Source organism: Tauraco erythrolophus, chromosome 9, assembly GCF_009769465.1.
Source record: "Tauraco erythrolophus isolate bTauEry1 chromosome 9, bTauEry1.pri, whole genome shotgun sequence".
Lineage (NCBI taxonomy): Eukaryota > Metazoa > Chordata > Aves > Musophagiformes > Musophagidae > Tauraco > Tauraco erythrolophus.
In genome coordinates, this window is record NC_141473.1 from 40,746,292 (window position 1) to 40,774,129 (window position 27,838).

Sequence of the window (27,838 nt, forward strand, 5' to 3'; positions counted from 1 at the left end):
GATCGTTGGCCTGTGGTTGAACCTCTAAACCTTCTCCATTTGTCACGTTTCAAAAGAGTGATAAAGACAGTATCGCAACCGGAGTGTTTGGGAATTTTCAGTGGGTACTCCCTGAGCCAACGGAGTTGGTGTGTAGATAGAGAAATAACACACAGGGAAGGCAGGACACTATTTCAGGACGTCTGGTGCAGACATGAAGCAAGCAGAACGGAAACCTGAGCCTGAAATTAGCTCACAGCTATATCAGTGAAGGATAAAGGAGAGGGGAGATGGATCTGAACAGAGTGATGTTGGTGTAATCATCTCAAGATGACGTGCCGTGCTGCCCCTTTTTGCCCATGGCAGCATCTGGTGAACCTGGCTATGGGCACAGCCTGTGCTCAGGAAACACTGAATTTAACACCCTATCAAAAATTATTTTTAACATATAATTTATGCAAGTCAACTTTTTTTTTTCTCCATAGAAAGAAGGTTGCCATGATAAGATTACGGCACTGGCTGACAAAGACAAACATGGTTATTTACTGTATGTTGATTTATTCAAAGCCCCGTGGCATCTTGATTAAAAATGCCATTATGTATGTTCAGAAGGAAACACTTCAGATGAAAATCTGACTCACTGAGAGATATCAAAGTATAGTTAAAAGAAGCGAGCGACGGCTGCTGAAAGCATTTCCCACAAATCCATTTCTAGTTCACTCTCATTCTACTTTACTGATGATCGTTCCTCAAGTTTGCAGAAGAGGCAATTTACTCCTCTCAGGTGATGAAGGTCTAACAAAATGCCCTTTAATAGTCCAAGTATTAACTCATTTTTGGAAGAGGCACACAGATCACAGCCACGGCATCGGAGCGAGCACACCAACATCGACTTAAAACAAGTCCTCCCTGATAACCTCCTCCAAAAAAGCTCCGTCAACATCGTCGGAACAACAAATTTGTCATTTGATATGGATTCAGAGTAATTATTACCTACATGGGAGAAAGATCAGATGGTGAAGATCATCTTAGAGGTGAAGGAAGGCAAGGCCCAGTGGAATTAGAAATCAGATAAACTGAGATTTTGATCTCAGTTTGATAGAACAGCACTGGGCTAGAGCGGTCCTCATTTGGGAGCCTAGAAGATAAGGTTGGATATTTTCTTATAAAGACGTGCTTTTTTCCTTTCTCTAATAAAAATTCAGTGGCATATGTCTACAGAGGTTGTAATGGATCTTAGAGGCTTAGGGAGACTGTCACTTTTCAGTTGTCCCTTAGATATCCAGGCCCCTGTGAAGGTAACACTGAGAACAGTTTGCTTAAGAGGGGTGAACACAGAGGAATAAAACCTCCTGGGTTTCTGGTGCCATTTGGAAGAGTAAATCCCATTAGCCTGGACTTGTAAATCCAGGTCATGTGTTGCAACCCTGGTTTCCACCAACAGAGGATCTGGGATGCTCAGCATCTCCCTTCCCTACAACTGCAGTGGAGTAGATGCCATGTTGGACAGGACATCTACTCCCTCCAGACCCCTCTTTGCTGGTTCGATTAGCTCAAGCTCACCTCCAGTTTCGACTGGGGGTTTGGACCAGATGACCTCAGGGGACCTTCAAACAGGAACTACTCTGAAAAAAATGCTCATTTCTTCTGTATTTACCTACTCCAGATAAGGCCTTCTCTTCATTTAGTTGTTTCGAATATCATGCCAAATGGATTTTTTAAAAACATCAGCGATAATTTTCTAAATTATTAAGAAGTTAAGGATTTTGACTACCCCTCTGAGGACACTTTAGCCTAAGCCTGATTTGTCTTCATCTACAGCCCAGTTCCACAGCGTAATTCCTGCGAGGGTGTTCTGCCAGATCATTTTCATTGTATTTTCTATTTTCTCTACACTTTAAAATACGTTATTTCTAATTGCATTGTGAACTGCTGGGGCACATGGTGAGTTTGTCTTCATTGAGCTGGAGAAGCTTTTTTCATCTTCTTCCAGGAATCTTTATGGTGGTTTATCAGTGTCTATATGAAGTTTAAATTATTCTTCCTAATAATTTGTATTTTTTGAAGTCACAAGTAACATGCTGCTCAATTCCCACCGTTCTAAGTCACTCCAGTGATTACTGACCACCTCAGTTTTTGGTAATCTATGAGTTGTATTTCTTGGCAAGTCACTTGGGCGATATTTCCAGAGACAGTCTATAATTGAATTTAAAATGCATTCCTGATGCTCATAAAAGCAATAAAAATGTCACCTTCTGCCTGCACATTAAAAATTCATCCCATGCAAGTAGAGGACAAACGCATAAAATGATCATTAGGATGTACAAATGGACTAGACACAGGAAAACGAGACCGGTCTCAGCCTGCACATAAAAACATTTAACAGATCTGCCCTCAAATGGCAGTATTTATTGAACTTTTCAGAAACTTCCCCCTGAGTTTGCTGTGTGTCTCCAGGAGCTTCTGTCATTTGTCTTTTCCCTTCTAAAATACCATCCACATGCACCTTCTAGGGTCCCATCTTTCTATTTAGATTCTTCTTCACGTTTGAATTTGTATTCAAATCACCGAAAGATTCAAGCCAGCCTGCCCTCACGGGCAGGACATGGATTAACGTTCAGAAAATCCAACTATTTTTCTTGTCTCAGGCACTCTTCTCAACTGGCTGTTGCATTGCAACACTTTTTTTTTTTCCCCCTCCCCTCTTTAATTTTTATTTTAGCTAAAGAAGCGATCAGCCTCTCAGAGCAGCCCGCTCAACTCTTTATTTTTGCCTGCTCAGCACAAAGTAACATTAACAGGTAATTAAGCACATTGTGAGTCATTAACTCCTCTCAAGAATCCCAGGAGACGACTTAAAATTTGGTCTAGAAGTAGAAATTTAGAGCCATCTTTGGCTGACACAGATTATTTTTTCGTAAGTGTGAAATATTATTTGGCCATTCAAAAACTGTTCTCATGTGCTACCGCAATTTGCCGTACGGTTTTGCTTGGAAGACCCTCAGGAAAATACTTGCACCAAGGAAACATTGAGTGTGGTGAGAAGGTTGTTCCCAACCTTTCCTGGAGAAACTGCTCTGTCTGGCATGGAAAAATCCCTTACTTGTCCAGTCAAAAAAAGCTTATGGAAGTGAGGGTCTCCTGAGGTCAAGGTCAAGCGTTGGTGAACATCTGCATTTCTTTTGGAGAGCCTCTTCTCTTGGAGTCTCTTCACTGGTGGAGATTAAGAATGGGCCACCCCAAATATCTGACACTACCATGGTTAATTAAGACGTTATTCTGAGGAGCAAGTTTAGGTCAGCCTGAGAATGAGGAAAGAACTTGATCTTGAACTACCAGATGCAAGTCAGTATTTTTTGGCTCAAAGCAGATTGAAGAAAGAGTAGACCTCTGTTTCTCTCCAGTTTGGTGAAGGTTCCTACACCCACTCTCAGTTTCACTTCAACTGGAAGCTCCCAAATAGGAGCCAGATTCTTTGTTTTCTTCAAATCAACAGGAATTTAACACTTTTGATTCAATTAAAGGCAAAATGTATTTCATTGAAAGCTTTTCCTTTTTTCTGGGCAGCTCATCAACCAAAACCCCTCTTACCCAGACACTCCCAGCGTTATAAACATCAGTAATACGAGCAATTAATCAGAAAATTGGCTGAGAATATTTTCACACAGGCTGTGACACAGACACTGTGAAGTGGGGGTGAGGAACTAAAAAAAAAAATCAATTTACCGAACCTATAACCCGTGGGAACTTAGTGATGAACTAAGTTCATTTTACTCCACAGGATACCCTGCTAAACAAAAGCTTCTGAAGCAGATCTACCGTTGGAAATGCCAACGGCTACTTTCCATAACAATTTATTTTCTGCTAATTATACTTGCCCATCGATACTGTCTAGATCTTCATACTCCAGCTCGTTAGACCATTCTGAAGGGAAACCACGATTTGTATGTATAAGGCAGGTCGCCAAGCCTCAAGACAATTACAAACAACGGACGAGATCAACATCTAACCAGCTATTTCTAATCACGTTAAAGGCTTTGTACTTAACCTTTCTTGTACTTTGATAACATAAAACATAACAATTACGTGGTAAAAAATAAGTACTCTACTCAGAAAGATGAATAAGGATGTGCTTGGAGAATGACATACAAAGGGCCTTTTCTAGCCTTCAAGCATATCACAATAAACCCAAGAACTTACCCTATTCAACGTGTTTTCCTGTTGGAAAAGCATCTTCGTATTTGAACATGCAAATAGCCTTCCTATCCTCACCTTATCACAACACATCGTCCCCGTAACAATGGATCACAGCGTTCAAACCAGTACCAACACGGTGTTTCTCTTGCAACTATGGATGTTTCTGAGTCCACTGCTCTCTTATCTGCTTGACTTCTCAACTCGCCCATATTCCTTCTTCAACTGGTTTTCTACATTGGTAGATGTCGTCTCCATCCACGACTGCACACTTTGCATGTCTGTGTGCTGCACTGTCTGACCAAAGATGCCTCTGACCATCAAAAGCTAAAGAAACCCTCAAATACTCAGAATAGTGTGGACTCAGGCTGAAATAATAAAGGCATGAGTACCATCTTCAAGGCATTCCCCTTGGAGTGAGTTTCTTCCTTGGGAAGGCTATTGATTCATGCCAAAAGACATCGCAAACAATTCTTGCCACTGAAGATCAATGTCCGGTTTCATACCATGGGTTATTTAAAGAGAAACATAAAAACCATCACTGTATTTCTCATCTTGTTGCACGTCACAGGACAGAGAAAGAGAAGCACGCACATGACAGATGCAACATTTAGAACCATGTAAATCAAGAAGAGACACAGAAAATATCCCCAGCAGCTGGCCAGGTAGCAGAACAAGCTTTAGGAGCCACCACCATCCATCACGCTTTACAACCCTTGTTCAGACCACGATGGTAATCTTACACTGCTCTCTCTCAGCCTGTTGGGTGAAAGTCAGAAATCCACTGCTGTCACCTCGTGATAACAACTTAAGAGGCACTACATCACCAAAAGCAGTGAAAGTTAAACTGAATGATCGAAGAAGTTAATGAAGGACAAATCTGACATCCTCCCTCTGCTCCTAGATCCATCAGTAGTCATCGGTGGTTGTAGGGGGTTTTATCTGGGCATCAAGAGAAGGAGCAGAACCTGCTACTCTGAGCAGAGAAAGAGTACACGCTCCCTAAGCCACCGTCTTAGGATTTATTTCAAATATTTGTTAAAGCCAATTTTCTTCTTCATCTGCCAAATTAGCTATTGATGAGCTCACCAAGCTGTAGGCATGCGAGACAAATAGGGATACTATTGCAATATATAGGATATAAAAGTGGGTAAACACAAAGGGATCGCCTTAACGTAACACATTTGAGCATCCTTTGTCCTGAACATTTTCAGAGACACAAAACCAGAAAGGATCTCTTCTCCTTATGAATCAGTGTTATCATCCCGTGAATATACCGCAAGAGCATCCCAATATTTCACTCACACTTCTAATTGCACCCAAACAGCAAACGAGCAGCTTTTCCTACGCCGAGGCTTCGTCTCCGACGCGGCGCGCTTTCCCGGCTCTAGCAGAAGCTACGGCATCGTTTTGTAATGCCAAGGCCAAAATTAGACGGGCTGTTCCTCGCCAAAGAGCATCAAAGGTCTTCCCAGCAGACAACCCAACGGAGAGCTGGGCTTTAATGAGCTCCTCGTTTGGAAGCGTGCCCGGTTCTTTCCTTAATTTGGCCTTTAAACTCTACTACAGCTCAGAGTACAAGATGTGCTCCTGAGTTACGCGTTGCCACAAGACGAATTCCAAGTCCCCGTTCCCTATTTTTTGGCTCCGTACGGTTTGTTTCGTATTCAGCCACCCCGTTTATTTGCAGTCAGCAACTGTTTGATCCAGATTACTAACGAAGATTCAAAAAAAGATTGATTTGGAAGGATCTGGACCAATTCACGCGTCTTATGCTCCCATGTGCGTGGTTCCAATTTATGGAGGAAGTAATCATTCCTTTTATTTCAAAGCTCCTAAGAGCTAGAGAATGCTGTTTCATTTTTGCTTGACACGTATTAATCCCGAAGGATTTCCAGTCGGCAAAACACGATTACCCGATCTTTACGCAAACGCGTACATCCGAAGGGTTTTGTGTTCATTAAGAGTTAACTGAAGTGACAGCTAATCAGACTCTTGAAGAAATCTTTGTTCTTGTTCAAATACAATTTTTGCAAAGGTTTATCAAACGGCCTGGAAAGAGTCATAGAATCATGGAATGGTTTGGGTTGGAAGGGACCTCAAAGATCATCCAGTTCCAACCCCCCTGCCGTGGGCAGGGAAATCCTCCACTACACCAGGTTGCTCAAAGCCTCATCCAACCTGGCCTTGAACACTGCCAGGGATGGGGCAGCCACAGCTTCTCTGGGCAATCTGTTCCACTGCCTCACCACCCTCAATGTAAAAAATTTCTTCCTTAGATCCAATCTAAATCTCCCTTCCTTCAGTTTAAATCCATTGCCCCTTGTCCTATCACTTCACACCCTTGTAAAAAGCCCCTCTCCAGCTTTCCTGTAGCCCCTTTAGGTACTGGAAGGCTGCTATAAGATCTCCCCGGAGCCTTCTCTTCTCCAGGCTGAACAGCCCCAACTCTCTCAGCCTGTCTTCATAGCAGAGGTGCCCCAGCCCTCGGATCATCTTCGTGGCCCTCCTCTGGACTCAGGAAAAAAAAAAAAAAAAAAAGAGGAAAAAAAGGATTTCAGGGACAAGTGGCACATCAATTTACATTTTTCCTTCGTTCTGTTTCTCATCCACAGCTGGGTTAGCTGGGCAATGTGATAATTGTCAGCCACCCATAAGGAAAGATGAAATGAAGGCCAAAGCCTTTGATACACAAGGTTGCTTACAAGACCATATGGGTGGGTTGTTTTTTTTTTTCACTGTGGTTCTCTTCCAAAGTACCAGGCAGCCTTTTCCCGCTGAAAAGAGAGAGAAAACCCACTTTTCTCCAGAGAGAAACCCCACTTTTTCATAATCCATCTAAACATAGTTAAGTAACAGTCATTAAAATGCCTCCACTTCTGAATCTGCATTGGATCCTTCTGAGGTCCAGAAAATAAATGCCAATTAGATAATGTGAAGAAATTACATCTTCTTCCACTTTTGCCATGGTCTTTTTTACTGACCCCATCAGAGAAGCTTGTGGCCAGCAGACAAAGGCGTTGCTGATATTCCTCCTATCCCACGACCATTTATTTCTTCAAAGAAGAACTGGCACCACCTAAGCACCACATTACTCCACAGGGTGTAAGTCCAGTTATCCCAAGTCTTCCTCTCTTCCCTGGCCATGACAATTTAACTTCCAACTCTTCGATTCAGGCTGCGCATCCTTCAGACCAGGCAATCTGGTTCAGGTCTGTATTTTTGAAGCATCCTCTATAATGGAGCTCAAAGCATGTTCTTGGCCAACACCACGTTACTACTCATTACTAAAACCATTGTTGGGAGGAAGCAGCGATGGCACAGGCTGTTTTCATCGAGTCTAAAACCTGGTGCAAAATACTGAGTATTTGCACTACAAAACCACTTAGTAAATACTCAAGAGCTTTACAGGACATCTAAACTTCAATGAATCCTTCATAAAAAAAGTGGACTCCGAATTAACGCGCTGCTAAATACTTTCAGATGTTGTAAGTCCCACCAGAATGTTTCAAACCAAATCCCGGTGTCATCACAAGTCTTCTATCTCCCCCCAAACTTGACTTTGAGGGTTTGGGAATGGTCTAAGCGTGAGCATGAATTCAGGGACCAGCTATAAGGGACACAGTCAGCTGAGACACAGTCATCAAGTACTAAATATTTACTATTTGTCCTCTGAGGTCTGAAATTTTACTGATGTTTTCATTTCCTTCCCAGATCTCAGCTTTCCTGGCTGTGTCTGGATGCTTAGGACTTGCTGCCATACCAGGACCTATTAGGGGCAACTTGAATTTATCAAAGCAACGTAACAAGTCTGATAATAAAATTACTCCGTGTTTCACAACCGTGGAAGTTGTAGACCAAGGTCTTCCCTGTAGCTTCATCAAAACCACTCTGCAACTTCTGGGAGTAAAGGAAAACTTCATCCCAGAAGAGCTAACGACAGAGTTGGAAGCCTCAGACAGCTTTCTTGCACACACTGCTGTCATTTTAGGAATTTTATCATGTGATAAATACGATAAATACAAGGATAATACTCAAGTATACGTAAGCCCAGTGACCGCTGTGACCTCCTCAAGTGCATCAGTTAGACCTCCACGTTCCCTATTTCCTCACGTAGTTTTAGCATCGGAGCTGGCCTTCCGAATACAAAAAAAAAACACCCAACGAACCTCATGGTCATAGAATCATAGAATGGTTAGGGCTGGAAGGGACCTTCAAAGGTCATCTAGTCCAACCTCCCTGCAAGGAACAGGGATATCTCCAACTAGATCAGGTTGCTCAGGGCCTCGTCCAACCTGGCCTTGAACGTCTCCAGGGATGGAGCATCCACCACCTCTCTGGGCAACCTGTGCCAGTGTTCTACAACTCTCATGGTAAAAAATTTTGTCCTAATATCCAACCTGAATCTACCTCCCTCTATTTTAAAACCATTACCCCTTGTCCTATCACAACAGGCCCTCCTGAACAGCCTCTCCCCATCTTTCTTGTAGGCCCCCTTGAGGTACTGGAAGACCGCTATAAGGTCACCCCGGAGCCTCCTCTTCTCCAGGCTGAACAGCCCCAACTCTTTCAGCCTGTCCAATGGTCCTTAAGTGAGGAAGGCTACAAATAGCTACAGCTCGAGATTCCCACCAAGCTGCAGTGGTGTCACCATGGCCGGGAGGAGGAAATCCCCATACGCCCTTCAGCTGGAAGCTTGTGCGTTGGCAAACCACAACCTTGAGTGTGCAGAAATAACACAAAAGAGCCTAAAATATGATGCTGAAGTGCACACGGGCCCTTAGGAAGGTCATTTTGATGCCCATCAGGTCATCATAAAAACAAGCCCATTTAAGACCCATCAATGAAACTAATGTGAAGCACTTAGGCTCAAGTTCAGCTTTTTCCACCAGCGACTAAGCGGTTGCCATGGAAATGAAGCTGATCCAACCTGACCTATTTCTCCTATACGTGGTGGTCATCGTGTGAAGTATTACTTCTTGCTGTGACCTTCTGCCTTGGTAAGTATCTAAACTTGAAATGAAAAGATCATTTTTCTAACTACTCAGGCATCCACAACCCCCTGCTTTTTTTTCCATCAAGGATATCGCTGACTGCGAAAGTCACAGCGACGTTTATTTAACAGTCAATTTTTCAAGTATGGGTTACATTTTTAGACTGTTTATTTGAAATGTGAAGGCACAGGAAACACGTGCCACCACTCTGAAGCCAACAGTATTTAGAAGTGCTCATTATTGCAAGAAAAAAACTTGGATAGGAAAAGGAAGATGGCAAGATGATGCAAAAACTGGCAACGCTGACCACCACGAGTCTACTAGAAGGCAAAACAAAGGTGATGGCTACAATTTCTGTTAAGAAAGTGGCATTTTTTTTTATTTAAGAGGTCTGCCCAACTGGGTAGTAACCAGCACACCTGTGTAGATCTTCTGCCACCATGACAGTAGGGCAGGCTTTTCCCTTCCTCTTGAAGCAGCTCTATGTTAGTTCATGACTATCCACCTGCTGCCAGACTGCATTTCATTCCACCCTGCCTAGTGCCAGTTGTCCAACCACGACACCAAAACAGAAAGAGGCACCAACGAATCCAAAACCGACCCATGAGATTCCTCCTGAAATCTTTCTACAACAGTATCCTCAAACAAACATATACTTTGACGTGTCCTCCTCTTGAGGACAGAGATTCTCCTCATCTCCCTGGTGACCTGGCCTGACCTGCACCATCTTCCTGAAGAAAAGGTGTTTGTTCTCATGTCCAGCCCAAACTTCCCAACCCTCAACTCATGGCCATTACCCCTGGTTTTATTATTTGTCAGTACTAAGAAGAGTTTGACTCCATACCTTTGCAACTGCCCATCCAGGAATGGGAGACTGCTCTTATCTCTCTGTGTCAACCTTGAGAGGTTCATCTGGGGCTCAAAACACATCACTTCATGTGTGGCCTCTCCAGCACTGAGTAGAGGGACTAAATGCTTACCTTAACCTGCCAACCGTGCTCTTCCTAATGGACTACTCATGATGACAATATGCTGTGCTCCTACTCGACTTGGCCCAGGTCCTTTTCTATGGACCTCTGATCCAGGCAGTCAGTCCCTTGCCTCTGCTGATACGTTGGGTTATTCCACCTCAAGAACAAAACCTCTCCGCTGTACTCAATGCTGAGTTTCATGAGGTTGATTTTGACCCAACAGACAAATTTCTCAAGGTCCCTTTCAAATGAAGGTCCACTCTTTGGCTTGGCACCAACAGCCCCTTCCCCCTAATTTATCCTTGGACGCATATTTGCTGAAGATGACTCTGTCCCACCATCCAGATTGTCAACGGAGATGTGGAGAATCAACCCCCACCATACTCTGCTTTTCACTGGCACCAGCTAAACATCAACGCCGTTAATGACCTCTCTCCAAGTCTGACAGTGCTGCCAACTTTCAATCCATCTAACCATCCGTGAGTCCACCCCATTCGTCCTCAGCTTCCAAATGACAGTGCTGCAGGCGACAGTGTCAAAAGCCTTTCTAAACCCAAACCAAACGACATCTGCTGCTCTCTCCTCATCCTTGTAGTCATTTCATCATGCACGGAATCCCACCACTGAGGAAGCAGAAATTCCTTTCATTATTTCTCAAATATTCCGCCACCAAATTATTTAGCCCTAAAGCTGCTTTTTTCATCAAATCACTGGTTTGCCAAAATGCTTTGCTTGGCATTGTGTATTTTCAGGCAAACTCAAGATTTTTCATTAGGATCAAAAGACAGTTTGGATACACAGTTTTCAAACACGAAGCCTAAGATATCCTTCTGGCAATTAGTCTGTACTCAAACTTTTCCATCAGCTGTGGAAAAAAAAGGCACTTCTACTATTTTCTCTCCCTAACATTGCACATATTTTAAGCATTTCAATTTGCAGGCAGATAAACATGGTTTCCTTGGAGCTCATTAGTAATTCTCTAGAGGTTTTGTTTTCACTGGAGACCTCTGTTGACTTTCCAATTACCAACTCAAGTCAATGAAGAGTTTTCCAAGGAGGAAAAGCACCAGCAAACATAAGCCAAAGGCATGACTGACCCCAGCCAGCCCAACGCTTGCATATGAGCACCAGCAAGAGCGTTTCTCTGCCATGGACTTTCACGGTTAACAGAATCATACAATGGTTTGGGTTGGAAGGGACCTCAAAGATCATCCAGTTCCAACCCCCCTGCCATGGGCAGGGACACCTTCCACTAGACCAGATTGCTCAAAGCCTCATCGATAAAAAATATTGGGCCTTCATTTAACGTGACTATTGAACTATCACTTTGGACCAAAAGAGAAAAAGCAGTAACAGAAGGACACTAATTTCTGGACATCATGTTGCATACAGAATAACTGATGAAGAACATCTAGGGTGCTTTCAATATCCATTGGGTCAGGGTGCAAGTTGATAGACCGTTCATTCCCATGCAAGCATCTCTAAAGCTGCCTCATTTAGGCAAATATATTCAGCACCGTCATCAAAGTACTCACCTTTGTTTGTAGATGAAGGTGCTTAATCAATTGAAATTGCAAATCTCTTAAATAATTTAAGGCACGTAAAAATGTTATTTACTCCCAAGTCTTCCAACAAGCTGAAGGTTTTCATGTGCAATCAAATACATTGCAGTGAAATTCAGGCATTTCTTCTTAGAAGAAGGGAAAAAAAAAAAAAAGAAGCTAAACTTCAGCCTGTCAAGGAATGCTCAGGTTACTCAATTCTTTGAAAAATATTAATAATAAAGATAATAATCCTCCTTTCACATAAAAGCTAAAATATGTTAATATGTGATTATTAGCTGAGCAAAAGTTTGGAAGCCTCCAGCTGCATTTCTACCAGTACTTAAAAAGTTTCAGAGTGGCTGCCACCAAGAAGGCCAGTCTCACTCTGCCTGGTCAAAACCCAGAATATTTTAAAGCAGACACCTGGCACTGCTGAAATCCCTCTCCTGAGCATCGCTGAACAATTCCTTTGAGGACAGGAGACTGTCAGATGCTTTGGTAGGTATCTATCAGTACTTTGAGCACGAAAACAGACACAAGAATAGGGACCGTCGGGTGTGATAACGTGTCAGATAGGTGGATAAATGGCTTTTTATGGAAATGTCAGACACACAGATGAGCTCTGAAATGTCTGTGACTATCAAGCAGCTGCACACTAACCAAGGGCTCCAAACCCAGCTTTGGGACCCACGAGGGTAGAGAGTTAAATGAGTCATGGGAAACTCATCCTTGAAAAAGAAGATTAAGAAACAGACCTGGTCTTCAAACATATCATGTTCTTTGCTTTTCACCCAAGGTGAGTCTACCTTGCTGAGATCTTGAGACACTCAGATGCAAACCCATCTACTTGATCTGCTGTGTTTGTGCTTTCTCTTTGATTTCCAACCCATAGATTAACGGATTAATAATCCAATACTGATCACTTAAAAGGAGCTGAAGGGCTCTGACTTCTTCAGCTCTTGTCCTGATGCAAAATGACCAACAAGAGTTTTTCTTTCTCCAAACAGGCAGGACATCAGGTGTAACCATCCCTGATGGCTCTATCGCACCGCTGCGACACCAGAGGACCACGCCTGGTCCTGTTTGTATCAGTATAATCCAGATTAACACTTGGTTTACCAGTAATTACACCCTGCTGATTGATCTATACGTGAGATCAGACTCTACAGGTGTTGAAAAGTAAAATGTGATTCTCGTCATGGGAAGAAATGATAACTGATGCCAAATAAAAACCACAGCATTCACCCTGAAAAACTAAAAAGGGGATTTTGAAATTAGAAACAAAAATTAAAAATCCTACACTGCAGTAGGATAATCTAAAAGAAGGTAGCAGAGATTTAAACCAAAAATAGGATCTTGTGTCTACTGAGATCATGAGAGCATATTTGAAGGTGCTTCTCCTTACTGATAGAGCCACTATGGGGGGAAAAAGGACACATGTGGCTTTGTCATCCTTTGCAACGTAAAGACGTGTATCACAGCAATCCTATCAGCAAATGAGAGTTTACCTCACCAAGAAAACTCCTAGTTAAATGACAAAAAAAGGGGTTAAAGAAAGTCAAATGCTTCAAAATCCTCACCATCTGCAGATGTCTTCTTATCGCGACCACCTGTGGCCTCCGTGGCACAGCCCATGGTTTCCATTTCTGCGCACCCACGCGGCTGTTTCCCCCTAGACGTGTCAATTCATCACTTCTGCAAAGCCCTAAATTGCCCCACGGATGGACGTTAGGAACAAAGCCACTGTCTGTCGCCTGCCTTGGGTAAATTATTTACCGCCAAATCGCAGATCGGCAGCAGTAAGTAGCAAAGAGAAATCACAGAATGTCCCACCAAGACTCGCTTTGGTGTGCAAAGGAAAGGTTGGTGCAAAGAGGTGAGGTTCAGAATGGACATAAGGAATAAATGTTCTATGATGAAGGTGGTGAGATGCTGGCACAGGCTGCCCAGAGAGATGGTAGATACCCCGTCCCTGGAAACATTCAAGGTCAGCTTGGATGGAGCTCTGAGCAACCTGATCTAGTTGAAGATGTCCCTGCTGATTGCAGGAGGGTTGGACTAGATGACCTTTAAAGGTCCCTTCCAACCCAAACCATTCTACAATTCTACGATTCAATGACATTAAAATGAGGAATAGACTTATTTGTATTAACCCACATTTCAAATACACTGGACACCAAGACCAACCCTCTCTTCAGGGTGGGCCAGGGGCTGCTGTCTGCAATCCCCTTCATCCACTTCACTGGGTTATTGCAGCTGCCTTGATTGAAATACTCCCATGGAAAAAAAAAAAAAAATCAATTATTTCCTCCTCTTCCTCATGCTCTGAATCAACAGGAACATGAGGCTTTCACCTTCACTTCTCCTCCCTTTTCCTTGTGGTGCATCGTCTCCAACAAAGATTTTCCTTAGATGAAAACGTACTTGGTCACCATTAAACATCTAAAACCTTAAAAAATACCTGCCCCAGCCCCTTCGTGTGCATTAACAGCATTCACAAGGGACTACAGAAGCCAGATTGTGGCTATTAAAATAATTCATTACGAAAAAACTATTGAAAAAAAAATCTTGCCCTGGCCTTCTCTCCACCAAAAGGTGCGAAAGATGGTTTTTCTCCTTAAAGGGCAGAAGCAAATTGACAGTTTGATACCGTGGCACATCATTTCAGTTCTGCTTCAGCGCCCACCTATGCACCGTGGCGTGGCGAAACCACCTCCTCGTGCTCAGCCACCTGCAAACGGAAACTTCCTTCCAGATATCCTCAAGTGTCCTCAGCACAAACTGAATTTAAAGCAACGCAGTAAAAACCAAACAGACAAGGTCTGGTGTGATTTCCAAAGATGAAACAAGGATTTTTTTTTTTTTTTTTCCACGCAGAGCTCCTGAAATACCACGAAACCCGTATCACAGGCTGTCTTCATACTTTATGCGTGAACCTGGGAGGTGCAAGGACCTCCTGAGAGTTCGTGTGGGCACACGGGGCATCTTCACCATCTGCAGCCCTACAAGCTTCTCACATGAAACCATCCCTGAATCCCTCCCACGCCTGCCCAAGGAAACACAACATCCCTTTCCTTCTTTCTACTTTTAGGCCACCCTTAGCTGGTTTCCTTCTTATTTCTAGAATCATGGAATGGTTGGGTTGGAAGGGACCTCCAAGATCATCTAGCTCCAACCCCCTGCCATGGGCTGGGACACGCTCCACTACAGCAGGTTGCCCAAAGCCCCATCCAACCTGGCCTTGAACACTTTCAGGGATGGGGCATCTACAACTTCTCTGGGTAACCTGTTCCAGTGCCTCACCACCCTCAGAGTGAAGAATTTCTTCCTTAGATCTCATTAGTGGCTTTCTCCACTAAAGCCCCAAGTATAACTCCACATAGCTCCTCATGGCACGATGAGTTTAACTTGACCTTCAGAGAGTCAGGGTTATGCTGTGCTTCCATCTCATCCTAAAAAAAAACCCTAAAACAAGTGAAAGGGACAGTATATAGACTTTTTTTCAATTTGTTACATACAGGTATGAATTCATTCTTTGTTGTGAGGAGTCCCACAACACCACTAAACCTTCCTGCACTAAACGTGCTCAAAGTTGAGTTGATTTTCTGCTTATCTTCCCTATCCTTTTGCTCATAATTATGAGAAAAGGATAACTTTAACCCTCACTGTGGACTCAGGGTGACTGTAGACCTCAGCCAAGAATGACCTAGGTGGAGGTCTGCTCTGAAAGAGCCCTCACCCTTTCCAGGTGCCCTCTTCAAAGCCAAACCCTTGCTCTGGTGACGTAGAAAGAGTCTGATCACACTTTCCAGCTTCAATTGCCACGTGCTCTGATGCACATCAGTCATTCAATCTTCCTTCTCTTAGTGGACCTGCGGGGTTCACGCTGTGCGAGGCGATGGAAGGAACGGTGCATCTTCAGAGAGGAAGGCAGGCACTACTTGACAGCTCTGCAAATTGGAGTAAAATTGTGGGTGGCACACGATCTGCCTCGCTTGACTTATGCTAACAGGAAAGAGAGGGTTGAAAAACGTTACGTGTGGATGCTTCAGAAGACAGAAATGATTCAGAGCTTCCCACAGACACGAGTCGGAAAGTGAGCACAGCTGCAAAGCAGCCTAATTCTGTAGCTATTTCCTCTCCCTGGTTTTACTCTTCCCTGGGCTTCTTACTATGGGGCACAGCAGAGGAAGGTGAGCTAATTTTGTCATCTCATCTACAGCTTTTGGGAGACGTGGTTTGGATGTTTCTGGCCTTTCTGGCTTCATCCAGCAGATCACAGTGTGGACATAAGCTTTCTTGTCAACGTATCAACAGCACGGTTCACGGATCGCACTTTTGACCTGATGTTCGTCGGCCTGGACGGCAACAGCGAAAGTAAAAGTAGGGCAACTCGACAGAACTCTTGGTTACCTCTGAGGTCAGACAGAACCTAATCATGACATACCAGTCCAGCTTGTTCTCTCTAGAGACAGTCCTTGGGCTGTCTTTGAAAATTTGGACATCCTAAAGATGAGTGATGGTCAGATCTTGTGGCTGTGAACACCCTTCAAGATGATACTCTTGGCTTTCAAAGTCTTGGACTGCAAATTCATCCTAGTGGGGATGGTCCTCTCCATTTTGGCCTTGAGCAACATCCTGGGATGAAAAGGGTGCCGGTCTAGATGGGCTCCTAGTTTGAAACAGCACATCTGTTGCTATGTTTAGCTTCGCATTAAGAATAGGTTCACTTATTTGCCTTATTGAAATAATTTCCCTTTCCTTCATTCTCTGCTATCCCCTCTGCTCGCTTTGCCTACGTTTCAGTGCTCCACAAAAGTTGTCTTCTTTACGCCAAAGCTCATTTTCCAGATTCAGTCAGCTGAAACAATCTTAACGTACATACTTCACCGACTTACTGTTCATCTCCAACTGTCTTTTTCCAAAGTCTCTCTTCCCTTTGCCTCCCTCTCTTCATTTCTCTCCCACTCCTACCCAGTATAATTTCACCCTCGGATGCACTTTGGGAAGCATTTCACGCGAAGCCGCAGGCAAAGACGCAACCATTTAATAAAGCTTCACTCATTTTTGCATTTGCTTTCCCTTCGCTGACAAACGACTCGCACGAAATGCAGAACGTTCTCCTCTCCGCATCATCGCGCTACTCGCGTTGACCGATTTCGGTACGCGTCGCCGCAATTAAACACGTGGCTACACACAAAAAACCTTCCCAGCCTCATTCCCCACACAGATCAGCCACGAGCACAAAAACTCCCATTTCTTAGACATAACCAGCTCAGTTCTGCCACGTCTGCCCAGATCTAAACTTCCCACTTAAGCCAATTTGGAGTTGGAGAAAACTGTCAATGAGACTCAAGATCACGACAAAACGGTAAAGGCTGAAGAGCGGGCGCTTTTTCAGCCAGATTAAAATTTTTGACATTAACATGAAGTTTAAACCTTGAGTTAACAAGATACTTTGATTTTCTTTCTATTAGTACTACGGAATTTTTATTTATAAGATTCAAGATTGTGTGTGTATATATGAACTTCCTTTCAGTTTCCACTTCTACAGCTAGGTCCTGCCTCCGAGGTGACACGGAGTATTCATCATCTCTTCTGATCTGTTCCAGGGTCTTGGATGAATCAGAGTTTACACGGTGGAGCGGAACAGGAGGCCTCTTTTCATGGAACATTTAGGAAGATTTTTTTGTAAAAAAAATAAAAGACAGTATTTACTTTTTCAAGGCATTCTGGTGTTTAAACTTTTATGACTTAGCAGGAAATTATTACACTTGCCACAGCATAAAGCTTTTTTTCCCATCTTTCACTTCCTGGACAAATTTATTTTATAAAGAGCTATTTCCTTAGCTGCAATATCCTCATCTTGCTTAAATGGAATTATTTTTAGTACAGGCTTGAGAAGGAACTCATTTAACATTAAACACTGACCGTTGCAGTGAGATGCACAGTTGATTTTAGCATAGCTGTAACCCCCACTGCAGAACGACGCTCTTTCTCACTTGTATAAGGGCAAATATATTTGATGATATACAGAAAGTATGAAGTTGGGTAAAAACTAAAGAAACCTTCAGCAAAAAAACCTACACCACAAGGAGTTACTAAATCTACAGCACAATATTGTAATTTTTTTACTCTTAGCTGCACTACGAACCAGGTTGATCCAGCAGCGATGTAGCCACATAATGAGCTACCCAAAATTTGCGTTTCAAAAAGAATCGTTGCTATGATTTGTCATTCAGCATACACTCGGGGATCAAAAAATAGCCTGGATTTTCCATTCTGTACTTGAAGCAGGTGCTGCTAGGGAATCAGGCCATCTTTTGATCACTTCGAGCATCATCCATTGACTTTACAAGCCACATCAAGGTATACACAGACCGGTTCCTCATAAATACTACGAAAAAGAGGATGTTCACTCGCTCCTTACTCCAGTACATCGCAGTTGATTTATGTAAGTCAGACAAATTATCTCAAGTTTGAATGAAAACTATGTACTACTACTCCTTGGAGCAAACCAGGAGACAGCCTTCTGGCCCAGGACCTATTGGGAAGGTAGACCTGGTTTTCTCAACCAAGAAATGTACTTTTTGTGGTTTTCTTGACGGTGTTCAGAAGAACGGACTGGACTATACACAGTCTGGACATAAAAGGGTGAAGCTAAGAAAACAGTAGCTGACTTGTTTCATCATTATGTTCCTTCCAAGGAAAAACATGGCAAAACCACCACACTGGTTGCAGGGGCAATTCTTCACATCATGACTACAAGGAGCCTCGGTGATATCGGTGCTCGGATTGCACTTATTTTCAGTGAGATAAATGAGAATATGTGAATAGTCTTATTTCACCCTCAAAAGCTTTAATTTCTCTTGTATTTTGTTGACAGGTGAAAATATGTTATTGAAGACAACCTACATGTTATTTTGACGAATGACAAGATTTAAAGAAAAAAAAGGTAACTTTTTTAGACCAATGTCAGCAGAAACCAATACTGTCCAATCAACTTTTCTGTGAACAGTTACCACTGAAACCATTGTTTCTACTCAGTTTGATTTCTTAGCAAGAGTATTTTCACTCACTTATTAATATAGTAAAGAAAAATAAAAAACCAACAAAGAACAAGGTTGACCATTGACATACTCCTTGTTTTCAGGATGAACTTCTTCCTTGAAAAGATTTACAAGGAAGGTATGCTTAAAAATGAGCGTTTCATGTAATAAATGGAATTCGTTGCGCTTGAGATAGCTATTGATGGATGGAGCACAACTGGAAGACGTGATGGGTAGATACTCTTTGGTGATGACCTTCCTACAGCTGTCTCATCCTACAGTTGTTGTGTAGGAAGAAATCTTTTCCTAAATTCTAACTGTAAGATTTAAAGAAAAAAAATATTTGCTTGCCTTAGGTCTTTCCAACGAGCATCGATAGGTAGCTCGACACACTGATAGGCTGTGGCCAAGAAGCTCAGACGCAGTGTGAGGAAACGCTTCTTGGTTTCTTCCTCACACTGGTTCCTTTAAAATCAAAGCTGGGCAGGTTCTGTGGAACCTGCATCCAAATTAATCTTGACAATCTTCTAGAAAATCTCCATTAAACCTCAAAGCTTAAAAGCATAATGTGTGCATAGTTTCTGCTTTGAAAGACAGCCAGAAGCTCCAGCCCCCAGAAGTGATGTTATATTCATTTTTTGGTTTCATTCACCAGCGCATAAGAAAGGCCAACGCTCGTCAACGTTTGAATTTATGACTTTTTAAAACACTTTTGATATGGCAACAGGTTTTGTTTCCTCTCCTGAGTTTGCTTGTTAATAACCATAACCTGAGACACCTGGAAAAAACTAGACTTTGATGACTACACTTTCATGTCATCTCTGAGCAACAGAACATCTCCGTGGACCTCCTGGTCCTCTCCAGGGAAACACCTTCTCCTCATCCAAGGCCACGCTGCCTGGCCAGTTATTTCAGTTTCATTATTTTATTATTATTATTTTTATTCATGACTGAAAATAATCACAGGAGAAACTCCAGGCCACAAGGAGAGGCCAGGAGGCGGGATGTCAACCCAGCCAAGAACCAGTGTAGTGAGTTGGGCAGGTCTCTTCTCCTGCATCTAAGTGGCTAATGGTCCCTGAGCTTTGAGTAATTCCTCACCTGTAGTACAGCCACACTCGTGCCCAGGGTATCGGTCCCACGGGACCGCGTTCCTGGCTCCACTTGCTCTGCCCCATCCCTAAAGCCTTGCCTGGAGATCACGGGACTGTGGGACAGCCCAATTTTGTGACTTCCTGACAATATCATCACAGAGATTTAGTTAGTGCATATATATTTATATATTATTGTTTCTATCTCTATATATTTTAATATATTATACATGTATTAAATACTAGCTATTTTATATATATATATATAATATTATTTTTTATAAGTCCCTTTTTTCTCCAGTACTAACTGGAGAAAAACTAATTTAAAGCTGCATGAGTACAGGCTACTTCTTGCATTTACATCACCAAACGCCCAAGTGAACGTCCTGCGCACGTTTTTCCATGAAAACACATAAAAAACAGTTCAGAAACAAAAAAGTAGATCACACACGTGACATGGCAGAGTAAAAATTAGTGTGTCCACGTTACAGAGACCTGTTACCTGTCATCTAATACAGCTGCATGGGATTAATTTTTCATCCAAAACATCCTTTTTAAGGGGGTGTATCAGTCCTCAGGTCACTGGTTTGCAAACTGTAACATCTTCTAGATCTTACAAAAGTGCATTTCCCCAGAAAACCTCTCTTTGGAATACAGCAGTAACTTCTGGAAATGAAGCAATTAATTGCTGAAACGTTTCCCTGTGTTGGTAATTAGCCGAATCCAAAATAAAGAAAAAGGAAAGCGATCACGTACAGCTTCATCCTGGAGAGAGGTGGGGAAAACGGAGCCCAGATCTGGAGGATTTTGATCACATCCCCATCCACCATCAAGAGAAATGGTCTCTTGGGTATAATTGTGATAGGACAAGGGGTAATGGTTTTAAAATAGAGGGAGGTAGATTCAGGTTGGATATTAGGAAAAATTTTTTACCATGAGAGTTGTAGAACACTGGAACAGGTTGCCCAGAGAGGTGGTGGATGCTCCATCCCTGGAGACGTTCAAGGCCAGGTTGGACGAGGCCCTGAGCAACCTGATCTAGTTGGAGATATCCCTGTTCCTTGCAGGGGGGTTGGACTAGATGACCTTTGAAGGTCCCTTCCAGCCCTAACCATTCTATGATTCTATAATTTTACACTTGAATTATTGGGATATCAGGCATTGCTTCGGTAAGGAGTTTTTTATTCCAGTTTGAGATGGCAGCACGAAGCGAAGGAAAGTTTGAGAGTCAAATCGAAGGAGCGAAAGATTTGGCTTTATGTCTTTTCTCCTTCTCTAAACTGCAATCTACAGCTTTTGCTCCTCTAAAAACTCCATCTTTAGAAGCACAAGAACACACTTTGAACGGACTTGTTTCTTTCTACAACAGTTTACAAACCAGATTTTTCCCTAGGGAGGGTATTTTTTTTTTTTTTTAATGGGTATTTTATTAAGGTGAGCTTCGAACGACTCGTATTAAAGCTTCTTCTCTTCCACCCTGGCTGCGTGACTCTTTGCCAACAAATAACTTGCAAGAGGAACAAAACTAAAGCACGGGAAGACTCCTCCTGGGGCTGGAGGATCTGGCTTACAGATGGCTAAACAGTAAAGATAAAAAAATTCCAACAAAACACACACACACACACACAAAAAAAAAGATGAGAAGGAAACAAAAAAAAAATAGTGCACTCACAAAAAAAAGTCAAAAGATGAGGACGGCAGTTTCACTGTATTTTTTGATAAAGTAAACAAGTGTCATACCTTTTTAAAAATTCCATATACTCAGTATGCTTGATGAGGCCTGTCCTCATCATTATTGTTTGAAAACATTGCCGATCAATAGCCCAAAGTTTCACATTTACGAGAGCTGGAAAAAAAAAAACAAGACAAGGGGAAAATGTAATTAGCAAAATGTCAAAATTGGAAAAAACCTGTTGTGAAGCACAGAGGCAAACGAATTCATTCATGAGAAAGCATGGAAATGGGTACACACTTCAAACCAGTAACGGAAAACTCATCCGCTGGACGATGGGCTAAGCATGCACTGAAATGATGGGAAATATCTGAAATATCAGCTGGAGCACGTGGCCTTTGGAAAGATCATCTAAAAGCAACGGAGAGATGAGAAGGAATCAACGGAGGCTCAAAGCAAGCAAGAAATTGGGGGTCAGTTCATCGGAACCTGGGATCGCCTACGTCATCGAGGGATTTGGGGAAATTTTAGCTCTTTCCAAGACAGCAAAATTCGTTAAGGTTTGTCCTACTCCCAAAGCAGATACCAAATTTCTCCTTGACCTCGACAGATTTTCCAGCACCGAGTCCTGTTATATCCTAATGATTAAACACGGACCAATTCTGGACTTTTTGAATTGTTTTTTTTCCAACTTTAGTTTTCAAGTCTCTGATAAATTCCAAGACTTCAGTGTTACACACCATACACTACCCCATATATTTCAGAAGCAAAGTCCCACTGCAAACCCAAACATAACCACTGAATAAAGTAGAGACGCTCAAAGAAAACAGGATCAGGTGAATTGGAGGGGCAGAACCCCAAATAGTTCAGATTTTCATCTCAGATGTGGCTTAGACATTTGCATTAACTATAAATGCTTCCATACATTCCATTTATTATATAATACCTTCTCCTTAGAGAAACAGTTTAATTAAACCAAACTATTCTAGAGATCTCTGCAATTACACTGATTTTTTTTTTTTTTTTCCAGAGAGTAATTGGAATAAATTTCATCCCCATATCCCATTTCACTACAGGAAACAGAAACGAGCAACAAGATTTTCAGCAAAATATTTACAAGTATTATCACGAATAAAAATCCCAGAAATGATTTGGCTTTTTATTTGCTGGTTCTTTAGTTCCCAAACATTCTGGTTAATGAGTTTTCATCCCTAATCGCATTCGAAGGATGTAAAACCTTTGAAGGATGTAAAACCTTACAAGGATGTAAAACCTTCGAAGTGCAAATTCAAATTTTTCTTCTCAAATTGCATTGCAGAACAAAACAAATATATCACATCATTTAAAGCCTCTTCTTTTTTTTCCCTTTTTGAGAAGCATTTTCAATTTTATAACCAAATTGATGGCAAAGAACGATCTATAGTTTTAGTATGAGAGATTTCTGGGACTAAAAATAAAATGGAAGAGACAATTAATATGAACAGGATCTCTATTTTTCCGTTTTCTTGCCGTCTTTTGCAAAACAGGAGGTTTAATTGATTTTTAGATGAGCTCTGGTCTAGATGAAGAAATTAACATTTTTCAACAGGGTGTGTGTGGGGACTCACTGAAAAAGATGATTTCCTGCTGTACTGGCTGATGATAATGAGGGTTGATATCAAGTCCCAGAAATCTCAGTAAAATCCTACTAAATTCACCCAGAGCAGGAAAAAATGATCTTCTAAAGCAGGTGGTTTCTATCTAGGTGAAAAAATGTAGGGGGTTTCAGCCTGCCTGGCCATGCCAGGAGGGTTCGTGTTCAGTGGAACGTATGATCAGCATACAAGGCAAAAAGGCAGCTCGCTTGGTCACACCTGGCAAAACCACCCATAATTCAGTATTTTTAAAAATGACATCATTAACATGAAAATAACGAGTGAAATAAGAGTTTAGATTTTTTTTTTTTTTGGTTTGGACTAAAATATCCAACAGCATCCCAGTGTCCTACCGTGAACATAAACCATGAAGACATCTTACTCGTTCACTGAAACTATTTTTTTCCAGATTAGAGGCATCCTTCAGAGTAGAACTGCCTAATGCCACTCCTCTTCAAATAGAATGGTTTGGGTTGGAAGGGACCTTAAAGATCAGCTAGTTTCAACCCCCCTGCCATGGGCAGGGACACCCTCCACTACATCAGGTTGCCCAAAGCCTCATCCAACCTGGCTTTGAACACTTCCAGGGATGGGGCAGCCACAGCTTCTCTGAGCAACCTGTCCCAGTGTTTCACCACCCTCAATGTAAAAAATTTCTTCCTTAGATCCAATCTAAATCTGCCCTCTTTCAGTTTAAAGCCATTGCCCCTTGTCCTGTCACTACCCGCCCTTGTCCAAAGCCCCTCTCCAGCTTTCTTGTAGCCCCTTTAGGTACTGGCAGGCTGCTAGAAGATCACCCTGGAGCCTTCTCTTCTCCAGGCTGAACAGCCCTCTCTCAGCCTGTCTCCATAGCAAAGGTGCTCCAGCCCTCGGATCATCTTTGTGGCCTTCTCTGGACCTGCTCCAACAGCTCCGTGGCCATATGCCGTTATACCTTCAATCAGTGACTGATGACAATCAGCCAACTCCTATTTTTCATGTCTGTAGTGAACAGCTGCAAAGACAGCACCTATCTCTGAGGTCCACGAGTCCCACAGAACCAGATAAGCAGCAAACATTTCCTCATCCCCCTCTAATCCCCAGATGCTTCAGGAGTCACTACATCATATTTGATATCAATCCCTGAAGACCAGAAAGAGTCGCTGCTGCATGGCCTGTGCTCGCTATGTTCTCGCTCGGTCTCTTGATGCGCTTGGGGCAATGGCAAATGTAACTTAGAACCTGTCAAGCAAAACGAAGATCCATTTATCTCTGCTGGAAATTGTTCTGTTAGAACAATCTCCACAGCTGACGATCTTCATGGAGGCGCTGGACCAGAGGTTTGCTTAGTGAACCTACAACCAGACACATTCCCCTGAAGGTAACCCCTAGTAACCCAAGTTATATATATACATACAACTGTACTTTATATATAAGACTATATAGAATCATAGAATGGTTTGGGTTGGAAGGGACCTCAAAGATCATTGAGTTCCAACCCCCCTGCCATAGGCAGGGACACCCTCCCCTACACCAGGTTGCCCAAAGCCTCATCCAACCTGGCCTTGAACACCTCCAGGGATGGGGCAGCCACAACTTCTCTGGGCAACCTGTGCCAGTGCCTCACCACCCTCAATGTAAACAATTTCTTCCTTATATCTAGTTGAAATCTCCCCTTTTTCAGTTTAAATCCATTGCCCCGTGTCCTATCACTACACACCCTTGTAAAAAGCCCCTCTCCAGCTTTCCTTTAGGCCCCCTTTAGGTACTGGAAAGCTGCTATATACACACGTGACATTACACAGATATACAAATATATATAATATAATGTACTTTAATATTATACATAATTTCATAGACAAAATATATGCAATTATATACTATTATATACTATATAACATGTATTTTAATATATCCATTCGTACGCCCGCTGTGTACCAGCCCCCTCACGAGGACCACGCAGCTCAGGAAAAGTGAAGTGCAGACAATGCCCTTCTCTACTGCTGCTTATAATCACTTAATATTCACATTTATCCTGCCTCATGCTAAACAGATGCTTTAATAACGACTAATCACAGCAGAGCTTTACATGTCAATAAGACCCTTATAATCAGGTGTGAGCATCATCTCCTGTTAGGCTTAAAATCCCCCATAAATACGTTAGAGGGTTACCGAAGGAACAGTAGGAATTCTGTAAGATTCGACGATATTAACAGCTTCAAAGAGATATATTCATGAGTGCCCCGAGATGAAAAATACATCTATGGGATGTATATCACAAAGTCAGTTCCACCATGAATAAACCGAGTCATAACAGCTACAGGCAGAGGCGACGCAGGGATTTTCTCGCCCGTCCCTCTGCAAAGAGCATGTCTTGGATGTTGGAAGTAAAATTTGTGAAGGATGATTTCAGGAGAATATCTTCTTCTCTGACCACAAGAACCGCCAACATTAAAGAAATATGATAAATTACATCACGAAAACAGAAGTGTACATATACCTGTAACGAGAGTTTCCTAAAACTACTCAATGATAGAAAATATCGCACCGCAACCGAAGCAGCTCAACTGGAGTTATGCTACAATCAAAGTTTACTGCCTCTTTTACACCTCCTCATGCTAAAATGTGACAGCCTGGGTTCTGTTTTATCTTTCCAACAGCACGTAAGGCAATCACTGATCGTCCCAGAAGCCACCACGATTTTGGCCGGCGCACAAAAATAAATCGCGGTGCTGCAAGGCAGCGATACGCTCACAAACTAAGGTGGAGCACAAAATATGTATTTGTCATAAATATCCTTCCTTCTCTCTTAGGAAAGGATAAAAATAGGACTGGGACCTCTAAATGATCGTTGATACGGTATCACCATTGAGTTTCGAGGAGCCCCAGCTCTCCAGGTGAGGGTCTCGGACGCCGCCGGGCAGTCTGCAGTCATTACTCCAACAGCTCCACGTCCTTCTTGCGTTGGGGATCCCAGAGCTGAACGCAGCACTGCAGGGGGGGTCTCACAAGAGCAGAGCAGAGGGGCAGAATCCCCTCCCTCAACCTGCTGCCCACGCTGCTTTGGATGCAGCCCAGGACACGGTTGGCTTTTCTGGGCCACCAGCGCGCATTACCAGCTCATGTTGAGCTTCTCATCAACCAACATCCCCAAGTCCTTTTCCTCCGTGCTGCTCTCACTCCATTCTCCGCCCAGCCTGTACTTGTGCTTGGGATTGCCCCGACCCACGTGCAGGACCTTGCACTTGGCATTGTTGAACTTCATGAGGTTCTCACAGACCCACCTCTCCAGCCTGTCAAGGTCCCTCTGGATGGCACCCCTTCCCTCCAGCGTGTCCACCACACCACACAGCTTGGGGTCATCAGCAAACTTGCTGAGGGTGCACTCGATCCCACTGTCTGTGTCCCCAACAAAGATGTTAAATAGCACTGACCCCAGTACTGACCCCTGAGGAACATCACTCATCACTGGTCTCCACTTGGACATCGCGCTGTTGACGACAACTCTTTGAGTGCGACCATCCAGCCAATTCCTTATCCACCAAGTGGTCCATCCATCCGTCAAATCCATGTCTCTCCAATTTAGAGACATGGATGTCGTGCAGGACAGTGTCAAAGGCTTTGCACAAGTCCAGGCAGGTGACATCAGCTGCTCTTCCCTTATGCACCAACACTTTAACCCCGTCATAGAGGGCCACCAAATCTGTCAGGCACGATTGCTGGTGTCAGTAGGGGTATAACGCATATTTCCATAAAAATTAGAGAAAGTATTCCGTTTTCCTCCATCTATTGCCCTAAATAATAGAGACTATAATAGGGGCAGGTTTGAAGCACAGGTTGCTTTTCTGCAAAACCAGGTCAATCACAAAACCCTCTTTTCAACCACAGCCAGCGCAGCAAAGCTTCATCAGTAAAACATTACACGATGCTTTAAATCCTTAAAATCACAGCAACCCCCCAGAACAGTGCCCACATAGGTGTATTATTTCGAATTTCAGTGCAATACTCATCCAGCCCTGCAATCTTTTAGCATCTTTCCAAGTTTTGACGTGCTCAGTGAAGCCTCTCCAAGTTCTTCAAGGCTCACCGAGTGGATCAGCCTCAGCTCACGCGCTCGCTGGCGACGTTATCGCACCCGAAACTTTTTATTGCTTTGCACTGCAGCCAGAATTGAGCACTTTGTGGGTTTTTTTTTTTGTGCTTTCAGGCTATTTTATTCAAATAAGAGTTTGTTTATCTGCCTGGGAATGCCTCAGGCAAAGGAAGAGCGACACCTTCGTGTCCTTAGGGGCTTTCTGGCAGCAACAATACGTAAGATTTCCACTCCAATTTAATCCTCCTCCCACTTGGGGTTGATTTTGCAGAGATTATTGTGCAAATTAACGTCAGGGAGTACACAGGCATTGCCAGTTACTTGCATTTCGTCATGTGTATCGTGTAAAACGATGACGAAAAGCACATTTAAGAAGCAGGTGGAACACACGGAATTGTTTTACCCCTCTAGACGCATCGTGAATCATGAACGAGGCCCCAGCAGGCTCCGTTTCGGGATACGGAGGGAGCGACGCAGAAGGGATGTATTGAACAGCTGGAGCAAGAAGGAACTTCTCTATTCTCAGATGCTTCTGTTTCAAGTTTCTAACGATGATGGCACTGGTACAACGATGACTTCATCCTGATGCTATATCCTCTTTTCTCTATAGGTCCTTCCCGGCGTTACGGCAGCACTTC

The 27,838-nt window shown here is 42.9% G+C and overlaps 1 protein-coding gene across 2 annotated transcripts in view; it reads right to left on the reverse strand.

Moving 5' to 3' along the window:
* Positions 1-27,838, reverse strand: part of PRKG1 (protein kinase cGMP-dependent 1) — a 528,936-nt gene that overhangs the window by 168,932 nt on the left and 332,166 nt on the right. For both annotated transcript variants that reach the window (XM_086616279.1, XM_086616278.1), the window contains exon 4: positions 21,563-21,668. In XM_086616279.1, coding sequence (XP_086472405.1) covers positions 21,563-21,668 — 106 coding nt within the window. The remainder of the gene's footprint in view (positions 1-21,562; positions 21,669-27,838) is intronic.